Source organism: Montipora capricornis, chromosome 10 (genome assembly GCF_036669925.1).
Source record: "Montipora capricornis isolate CH-2021 chromosome 10, ASM3666992v2, whole genome shotgun sequence".
Classification (NCBI taxonomy): Eukaryota; Metazoa; Cnidaria; class Anthozoa; order Scleractinia; family Acroporidae; genus Montipora; species Montipora capricornis.
In genome coordinates this window covers 65,135,784-65,146,146 of record NC_090892.1, presented here as the reverse complement: position 1 = coordinate 65,146,146, position 10,363 = coordinate 65,135,784, and the positions used below count along the sequence as shown (strand labels likewise).

Genomic DNA, 10,363 nt, shown 5'->3' with positions numbered 1-10,363 from the left:
GAGAGAGGCAGACGAGGTAAAATCTGACTGAAGGAAGTAGCCTTCAAAATAATGACCTGCCCAAGATACTAAATTGCTCCGCTGCTTCCAACGCTATGAAAAAGATTGCACCTTTACCGTTGCTTCTATTTTGGGGACTCAGACTACGCCGCGTAGATAAAGTATCACCAGAGATAGAGGCAGACGAGATGAAATCTGAAGGAAGTAGCCTTGAGGATAAAGCCGTTGAGGCAGACGACGGCAACTGCAATCATAAACAAGAAGACTTAGTAATAATCGATTTTCAACCCTGATAAATTTCAATCATTCGAATGTCTTGTAAGTATTACACTGAAATGTAACTAGGCTGACTGCAAATAAATGATAAAGAAGATGACATTAAAAAATTCGGTTTCGCTTCACGAGATCGATTTTCCCCCTTCTTTTCACTTGGAAGAGAGGGGTGATGTTTTTGCGGGCTCGAAAGGCAGAAGTATGAATAGAGGACGTTCATCCGTGGAGACACAGTAGCAGAGCAGTCAGTCGAGGCGGGAGAAATCGACGACGAAAGCTTACAAGATCAAGTGAACGAGCCCTCGCCAACCTATTTTTAATTGAACAGCTGAGTGAACGCTGGTTCCTGATTGGACACAAAAATCAATCGTTTGTATTATTTTTAACCAATCGGCAAACAGCATCTCTGGAAACAGTAACTCTGTTTTATATATTGTCATTGGCTGACATTGTTTGTCACTTCACTGTGTATAAAGAAAATAATTTGTTTTTCGTTTTACGCGCTCGAACATGACCGCGTGTTATACGTAACCCACAAGACCTTTTTCACAAGAAAGCCGGCTTTTCTTCTTCGTTGTTCAGGCCTTTCGAATTCGTACTTATGCAAAGCCTGAGCAAAAGTTTTTTTTGGACATTGTCTTTCCCCGAGTTCGGTGTAAAGTTCTTTACATGCATTTCCGAACTTTAGAACTGCCGGTGATTGCAAGAAATTTAAAGGCAACTCGGTAATGTCAAATCGTCATCAGTGCTTATACTCAGCAATAGATCATAAGCAAGAACGAATTGGAAAGCGAGTGATTTGTTCTTTACGGAACGTTTAGTCCCTTCTGAAAGTAATGGGAAATATTGAGAATTATAGCGGGCATTTGACTGCCGAAACAAAACTGTAAAAAGAAATTATTAATTTTAGAGATCTTTTAATTGAGAGCATGGTATTTTTAGATTTCCGCGCTGCAGCGGAAAGGTCAGTATGTTTCAGTTGATCACTAGAGAGATCGACAGTAAAAATGACAGCTTGGCAACAAAGGAGTAAATTTAATTTGAGCTAACTTGGTCGCTTGACAACGGCTTCACAAATCGAATTCAATTTTTTCCAAAGGGTTTCCTCAAGTAAATAAAAAGCGATTTTCCCATAAGAGCAAGGTCTATTAATCTCAGTATGGTATTGGGTAAAGTTCTTTTATTTGTATGGTCTTCTCCATGTATTTACAGAAAAGATGTCCAAAATATACCTTTTTTGCATTTGATTGATATTGGTCACAGGAAGTCAATAAATTAAGCACTCTTTTCAGAATTCACGTCAATTTAGACAGCTGTTAGAGATAAACCAACGTCCTGAAAACATAAGTCACTTCTCAGCTGAACGCAGTTTTAATAAATCTCCTAGCGAAGACCAAAAAATTAAATTATCTCTCTGAAACTCGCTCATGGCCAACTCGTTTTGCGGAAGAGTCAAATCAAAGGTCGGAGCATTTTGAATATAAAGCCGATTCAAAGTTTAATTTCAAGAAATGGCAAATGCGGCGAAGCGGTCAAACAGCGTTTCTCAGCCTGGCAAAGAGTTTAACCATACTTCAAAATCACCTCATTTCGTCGCCATGTTTAAGCGTTTTCAAGATATGAGGTCCAACATGGAACTTTGTGACGCGACTTTAAAAGTGGAAAATGTTATATTTGCTGCTCATCGAGTGATCCTCGCAGGAAATTCACCATATTTGAAAAACATTTTTCTTGCGCAAAATACAGAAGGTCGTTGTCAAGAAGTCATTTTGCCGAATGATATTGAATGCAAAACAGTGAAATTAATGTTGGATTATTTTTATAGTGGCAAAATGAGCGGCGACGAGGGAGTTTGCTATAATATGATGTCTCTGGCTTACCTCTTCCAGGTTAGAAACTGACTCTTACACGCGTACAAAAATTAACATAATTATTTAACACAAATTAAGGCATTGCATATGGTATTCCTATATTTCCATCCATTTTGTTTAGGAAGACACAACATAGAGCTAAAGGGGGGAAAGCTTCTCCAATCGATAATGTTTTAATGATCTTACTTTGCTTAGGTGAGTGAGTCTGTTGTGTGAGTCTGCTTTTCTTTAATAAGTAAGGGAAAGCTAGCGCAGTTCGAAAATTCTGAATGATGACCTTGAAGTAGGTATTATTGATCTGTAAACTCCTACTGGGCAGACGTCAGTTTCTAACTAAGCTCATCGAGAAGGTATCTTTTTTAGTGGGTGTACATTTTTGTCAATATAGTACTTTTCTTCCTTTTTCGGGAAATTGTTGTTGATTTCAGTAAAAGACCATATGACAAGAGGAGAAATTGACAGTGGCAAAGCGAAAATAACAGCTAAGACAGCCGTGCCGTCAAGGCGGTGTGAAGAGCAGCTGGTTAACATATTAGAGTGATTTTAGCATCGCGTCTATCGAGCATCATCTATACGGCAAACGTTTCGTTTTAACAAAAATCGAAAAGACGTTTTTAATTTTAGCTGATTCCTTTCCTGTTAGCTACAGATTTTGAGCAACAAATAAGAAAAGTTAGAATAAGAATCCACTTTTCTTGCCAACAGTGGCAAAAACAAAGGTTCCTCCTTTGTGTACAATTTGTTTCCAGAACAATTGACCGTGCATTCGGTTTAAGTTTAAGTTTCGGAGGTTTAAGTTGACTTAAAGCCCGGCAGAGGCTGCGGAAAATAGAAATCGGAAGGTTTTCCTTGCCTGCCAAGAGAGATAGGACTGAATCGAAGTAGACGAGGTCCTCGCAGATACTTTAGACGTTAGTGTGCCCTATCTGAAAGATGTACCATTCCCATTTACACGTGCAAGAGTTTGACTACGTGACACTTTGTTGCGATGTTCGCTAATGGATTGAAACTTTTTATCTACAAAGCTAGCCGTGTGGCTATGGTATGGTATACTTAGCAATTATTGAATGAGGCTGAGTAGGATATGAAGAATTCTACAGGTCGAGGAGGATGTTATCCACCAAGGCCGAAGGCCGAGGTGGATAACATCCTCCGAGATCTGCAGAATTCTTCATATTCTACGAAAGCCGAATGCAATAATTGCTTTATTATTCATTCAAAATATTTTCTTCGCTCAAACTTCTAAACCTACTCGCAGCCACTTTTTTGCTCAACAAAAATAACACAATCTCATAATCATTCTAACATCTGTCTGCATTGCCATTGCAGGTAGACGAAATCATCGAGGTGCTTCAAGAATTTATACTTGAAATTCTTCATCCATCAAATTGCTTGAGATTTCAGAGTTTGGCGCGAAATCTTAAACTTACTGTTCTTCAAAGCAAAATTGATCGATTTGTAGACTGGAACTTCATGGTGTTGCTGAAAGAGCCTGATTTTCTGTCGTTGTCCGGCGAACATCTCGTTCACGTGATCAGAAGTGAAAACCTTCGGGTCAAACGCGAGGAGGCTGTTTACGAGGCCGTCTATAGATGGTTTAAATATGACATAAATGGCAGGTGAGGACGAGGACGGGCTGAAAATATACAAAATTAATAGTATTTTGATCATACTAAGAACGCAATAGCAGTTTTAAATGGAATATCGCGAAGCGACTACTTTATTACTTTGGCTTAACGTTATTAGCCTGAACCTCTGCATCTTGATATGACTCAGGACTGGGTTCAAAGAACCAGTTCTATTTCATTGTCATCAACAGCAAGCATGCAATTATAAGGTTGTAAACTTTTGCCCAGTAACTTTGATACATTAATATTCTTAAATCATTGTAAAATGCATTGTAATTATTAAAGATAGATTATTTAATTTTTATTTATTTATTTTTTAGATAGATACTTAAGCTCTGAAAAGCCCCTTTGGGGAGAGTTTAATAAATTATTGTATTGTATTGTATTGTATTGTATTGTACTGTATTTGCTGCTTGATCGATCGGCTGGTTTGACTTTCTGCCGCTTCTGTTATCGGTCACTTTTGCTTTCACGAGACTCAATTTTAATGACTCTTGATCTTATAAGAATGTCTTTCCCTTGTATACCCAGTGTGTAGAATTGTTCTAGTCGTGGGTATGGCTCGTAGCCAAGACGCTGCTAGTGAATCAGAAAGTTTCCTTCTCGCATCGGGCTTAACTTAAGTATTTTCTGTATTAAAATCGATTCCACAGTATAATTTCTAGGGAATTGATTGCTTTTTAATTTGCAGAGAAAGCATAGCAAAGAGCATATTTAAAGAGATCCGTTTCCACGACATGCCCTCCAAGTACCTTACTGACAAAGTCATCCCAGTCTTGTGCGAAAAACACGACATCTGCGTCCAACAAGTTAGAGATGCTTTGGAACACATTCAAACTGCTGATGAGAACGCGCATGCTTTGACTTCTTATTGTTCAAGGAAGCCGGAGGACATTCTATATGTGATCAGCAATCGAACAAACCTCGTAGAGCGATACGATTCTGTCAAGTGTGCATGCGCGAAGAGCAAGGAGCTGTCGGCGGCGGGCCCTGTGGAGCATTTAGGCGAAAACCGCTATGTAGTTGCAGTAGGTCAAGATTTGTACGCTGTTTCAAATTGTAGGGTCACAAAATTCAACGTTCTCGAACTGAGTTGGGAGGATGTAGGAGTAGGTGAGACTGAGCTACTTGTCAACTTTGTCAGAAGTTCTTAACCCACAAGTCTCGATCTGCGGTGGAATGAGGCCCATTAGTTTATGGTAGTGTCTATTTTTTATAACTACTGCTAGATTTTTTAGCGAATAAAACGTAGCGCATTGCGTTCAATACGCGCACCGATTTTGCGTTCAGCACGAGTTAGCAATCCATCGTGTGGCACTATCGTCCCCAGAGTCCTCCGTTTCTTTGTATCACGTGGTTGGCGACCACGTGACATAACGAAACGGAGGGCTCTGGGGACGAGAATGCTCGTTCGGTTATTTGGTTGCGGACCAATCAAGAGATTTTCGATCATTAAGCCCAATAAGCCCAATCAAGATAAAATCTGATGATTGGCAAATCTTATTGATTGGAAAAATTTGGATAATATCGTAAACTGATGATCCAAGGCCAAATGAGATAGATCAACACTTGTAGGCTATGGACTTCTCACTTTGTTTAAATAAAAAGGGATTTTTTTTTTCAAACGTAGCTCTCAGCGTCAATTGAAGTGCTCATAATTGCAATGCAAATTTACCCACCCGGGTTCGAGTTTTTAACATTGAAGGCCCCAGTTTTCAAAGGCTGTATAATTGTATCCGGTGGATAAGTCACGATCCTACAGTTTCAATCTGTGCAAAGCCAATTTCAGTATTTGCTCAAGTAAAGCTAAATATGCACACTCCAAAAATTAATACATCTTTGTAAAGACCTGCACGAAAACCTTGGCTAGACTTTCATATCCCGGACCAAAATGGCGGAAGACAAAAGAAAGATTGTTATTCTGATTAGGCCTTGTTGATTAGGCATTGTTATGTTCTCTTTGTTCTTTTGTTTTATGGACGTAAATTATTTCGGATCCGGTATATGAAAGACAAGCCAAAACCTTTGCCAACGTTTCACGTGGAGGACATCTGTTACTTTGGATTGCAACGTATCCACGGGATAAAGTTATCCAGCCTTTGAACTAACACCTGGGACTTCAAGATACTCTTTGTGGTAGGTAGAGGTAAAGATAAAAGGTAAAGTCTGCTACGAGACTAGTGGCCCATCAGGCCGGCGCTAATCTCCGGTTACTGTAGCATAAAGCGACTAGGCTTAATTTCTTCTCCCCCCTGGATGGGATGCTAGTCCATCGCAGGGTTACTCCCAGCATTAAATTGCCGGTACCCATTTATTCACCTGGGCCCGGTTGTTCAGAAGCCGATTAAGTTGTCCCAGGATTAGAGTAAACTATTGTTTCATGTTTTCAAGTCAGTTTTGGTGAAAGTTTCTTTTGCTTATTTTTGTTTCAGCGTTGAACAGGAATGGGAAGTAGAGAAATAAACTCCTTGGTTCTGTAATTTTTAATCTGGGATTAGCGTTAATCGGCTTTTGAACAACCGGGTGAAGAGAGGTACTGTGAGAGGCGCTGTGAGAGTAAAGTGTCTTGCTCAAGGACACAACACAATGACCAGGGCTCGAACCCGGACTGCTTGATCCGGAGTCCAGCGCGCTAAGCTTTGGGCTACCGCGCCTCCGCTCTCTGTGGAAGGTAATTTTGTTTAAAAAGAAGAAGACATAGCTGTCCATTTAACCCACTTCCCCAATGTACCACTAACGAAAGTAAAAGGGGGGATGAAATTCATATCTCAGTTGCAGTTGCAAGGAAGTTGCGAGAAAGCCAACTTTATGTCATTATCATGCCACCTAAACTTGTTCCAGGGAGTCTGCCGTAGTTTAGTAGAAACAACAAAAAGGCAGATTCAACTTGAGTTTGAAAAATTCTCTCTCAGGTGTCGATGTTCACGATTCTGGCGTTTGTGCAGGAAAGAATTGTATATTTGTAGCAGGTGGGAGGAGAAGAGGAAATGGAGTACGCAGATTAAATATCGAAAGCTTTGAATGGGTGGATATGCCGGAAATGAATTCTGGTCGGAGAAGCCCCGGTAAGTAATTACAACAAAGTGGATACCCTACTGAGAATTCAGGAAGTTCTTCCGGACGTGGCTTTTAGCTCTGGTGATTCTTGGACTTAAATATCAAAGGAAATCCATTTTCCCGGTTCCATCGTCTTCCGTATTTGACAACTTCATTGTTCATTGTTCCGTGATGGCGTTTTCCTTTTGTTAAAAACACTAGGCTACCTTGGAGCCTCGTTCCCAAGAATAGGAGAAATCCTGGTAACAAGGTATTCTCTGGACAAAAGCCTCTCTCTAGTTACTTGTTTCACTTAATCATTTTAATAGTGATTTAACAAGTAAGTTGAAAAATGTTGCAAGGTTGATTTTAATTTATGGCAGAAGAGATTTAAACAAGCGACTTGACGTTCCGTGGCCAGTCATGCACGGGACGAAAAATTGGATTTACATAGCATCAAATGTCTTGTCGAAGGCGCGATAAAGACCGCGTTTGTTACAGCGTTACATTCCTTTGACGCACGTCAAATATTATCTTTGCAGTTGCCTTTGCAGGGGAGTCTCAGGTGGTAAAGGCCGTTTTTACCACAGTTTTACACCCAACCTTTGACAAGCGTCAAATGTGTTATTTGACAACCCTTTCCAGGTTGTTACCCTCACAAAGGTGTCGCCAAAAATATCTTCGCTTCCATTCAAAGACTTGGCAAAAGTGTTGTCAAAGATGTCTGAGATTCAGTTCAAAGGTTTGACAAAGGTGTGGTCAAACATGTCTGAGATTAAGGTTAAAGATTTGACAAAGGTGTCGTCAAACATGTTTGAGATTCAAGTCAAAGATTTAGATCACGTGTTTAGGTTGCCAAGAGGCCCATGCATGGGTAATGGTCTCTTGGGGCACATATATTTGTTTCTACGTCGTTAGCACCGAAATTTTCATTTTTCCTGTTCTCTTTCTTTCAGGAGCAGCGTACTTGTCGGGCAAACTATACGTGATTGGCGGTCACAGCCCAGAAGGACCGTTAGCTTCCGTTGAACGTTTTGAAGCAAAACAAGAGAAGTGGGTTATTTTAAAGCCAATGAACTTCCCTCGCTTTTTACTGGGAGCATGCGCAGTGGAAGGTCTCGTTTACGCAGTTGGTGGGAGAAACAACGAACAAAGCCTAGATAGTGTTGAAGTCTACGACCCCAGGACTAAGACGTGGGCACTTTTGGAAACCAAGATGATGGAATCTAGAAATGATTTTGGATTAGCTGCTAAAGGATCTCAAATCTTCTGCGTCGGTGGGCGAGGTGTTAAGTCAATCGAATGCCTTGATGTCCAAACAAAGGAGTGGAAAACTGTCGGCTACACAGGGGAAAGTAACTTCAGCATAAGCTGTGTGTTCTATCCGCCTCTGTAAATGGAGTGCGTTTTGACAATTGACAGTCCCCTTTTTTTCTCAGTTTACCGTCGTCCAACCGACTGTATGTATTCTTGAGTTTTCAAAACTAAAACAAAATTATAAAACGAGGAAGGTAATGGCTTAGTAAAACATTTTTAAAACTTTTAATCTGAAGTATACACATTGGTTTTCATTGGTTACGTTAACATTTTACCCGAACAGATTGTCAGTTTCAACTTCAAACCGCGGAAAGCTTTTGTTAAACTGAACGTGACACTCACTGCTCTTACACAAGAGAGGCCGCCTCTTTCTGTCGGCGTGGGAGGAAGATATAACACCCCAACCCGACCCTTGCTGCAGCTAACGCTGCTTTCTATGTTGCTTCCGACTTTCTTTTTGTCTGTGGGTTTTTTTTTACTCCGACCGACCGATATATGCCGCCCAAAATTAGGAAATACATTCGAAGATAAACGGAGGGCAAAAGGGACGGACTTACCATAAGATGATCCAGATGAGATGAAAGAGTGTCTTTAAATGACGTCACTGCGGCCATACTTGAAATTTGCTTTTGGGAATTGAACTCTATTTTTATGAAAATTCTTCCTTTTGTTTTAGTATGCTGGTCCCATGAGCGAAGACACTCTATACACATGAACAAACTCAACATAAATTTGATCTCATGTAACTTGCCAGAAATGGTGCACTACTGATTTCCAGGTTAATCATAAAAATTACAATTCCTTGATTGGGATTGGTTTAAAAAACTATTATTTTCCACTAATTCACTTGCTGGTTAGGTCCTTCTGCTAACCAGCGCCGAAATCCTTGTTCTAGCCTGGGACCCCAGCAGCGTTCAAGGAATTTAGTACGAGCCATGATTGGTCTATTAAAAAAAAACAATTAATCGACAAGACTGGTAATAGCCAATCAGGTTAAAGGGAAATTTGAAACGTACTTCCGCTTGTTCGCTGAGTCCGCTGGGGGTCCAGATATGTTCGCAGACGTTACTAACCGGTGTTAGATTACGTCTGCGACGCAGGCTAACTTGTTATCGGACAGTTCAATAAGCCAATCACATTCAAAGTTGTAGTTTAAATGCCTTAATTAAGCAAAAGCAGACAGGTAGGACACTGATAGGCAAACTTTCAAACTCACTTTCAAGAAGTCCAAAAACAAGGATAATATATTTTGACACGAGAAAAATCCAGCATAATACTTGCCCCAAACAGTAATATATTCTCACTAGGATCATCCGCAAACAGTGCCTTAGACTAGATAAGATATGGGAGACTCAGCCCAAGGCGGTTAGGAGCGGGGAGCTCCGTGCGGAGTGCTGGTTCATCGCTGCGGGGAGGTAGGTGGGACGCGAAAAGGAGAATTCGTAACACCGAAAAGACTGAATGAGCTATCGTGATAAGGGAGTGGCCTTATATAAGAGTCCCATACCCCTGGGACACGTGAAGGATTGCTACGGACTGCACGCGGTATGCTAAGGTTACGTAATCAGCGTTCTAAGGCTATTTTGTGTGGAACCCCTAGAGAGAATAGTCACGCTAACACAACTTCCAACAAGCGAGGGCCAAAAAAGCCAAAAAAAAAAAAGAAATTGGGTACTAATGGGCAACTATAAAGGTAACCCACAAGATGACAGGGGCCATTTTGAAACACAGCAAATACCATTATTTACCATAATTTCAGCAACTTGTACCCTAAAAGAAATCCGAGCGTAAACTGGCCCTCTAGTGTTCTCAACAAATCATGCAGCGACCTTTGCGTTCAAAAGGATTGATGAAGAGAATGGCTTATCGCATTCACACAAATCAACTTTTGCCGTTAACTTTGATTCCCAACAAGGAATCAAACGTCCTTTTTTGAGGTGCGTTTTTAAAAACTTTAAGAGAAAATACCGCTCGTTTTGGGTGGACTTCACTTGTTCAACGTTCAAAATTGCACGAACGCCAACCAAACCGACGTCGATTTTAATGAGATTAAAGATAAAAGCGCAAACACTGAAAAACAAAGCTATTACACAAGGACACTATAGAGAACAAAGCTTGAACGCTCACGCCAAATTGTTGCATAGGGGTACTATGACGAAAATCACATCTTTCCTATCTAAGCCATTTTGAAACATAAACAAGTAGTCTGTTTGAGAAGAAACATGCTGTTTACTTTTT

At 40.4% G+C, this 10,363-nt stretch overlaps 1 protein-coding gene across 1 annotated transcript; it reads left to right on the top strand.

The window, feature by feature from the left end:
- Window positions 1–1,604: 1,604 nt before the first annotated feature.
- Window positions 1,605–8,364, top strand: LOC138019251 (kelch-like protein 20). Its single transcript, XM_068865979.1, has 5 exons — window positions 1,605–2,162; window positions 3,474–3,763; window positions 4,464–4,885; window positions 6,685–6,837; window positions 7,765–8,364. Exons 1-5 carry the CDS (start codon window positions 1,785–1,787, stop codon window positions 8,202–8,204), a joined length of 1,683 nt encoding a protein of 560 aa, XP_068722080.1. The 5' UTR covers window positions 1,605–1,784; the 3' UTR covers window positions 8,205–8,364.
- Window positions 8,365–10,363: the final 1,999 nt, after the last annotated feature.

Excerpts from the sequence above, each read along its gene's own strand:
- LOC138019251 (XM_068865979.1), top strand. The coding sequence starts at position 1,785 with ATGGCAAATGCGGCGAAGCGGTCAAACAGCGTTTCTCAGCCTGGCAAA. Across the intron at positions 2,163-3,473 it reads CTCTGGCTTACCTCTTCCAG|GTAGACGAAATCATCGAGGT; the intron begins GTTAGAAACTGA and ends TTGCCATTGCAG. Across the intron at positions 4,886-6,684 it reads TTGGGAGGATGTAGGAGTAG|GTGTCGATGTTCACGATTCT; the intron begins GTGAGACTGAGC and ends ATTCTCTCTCAG.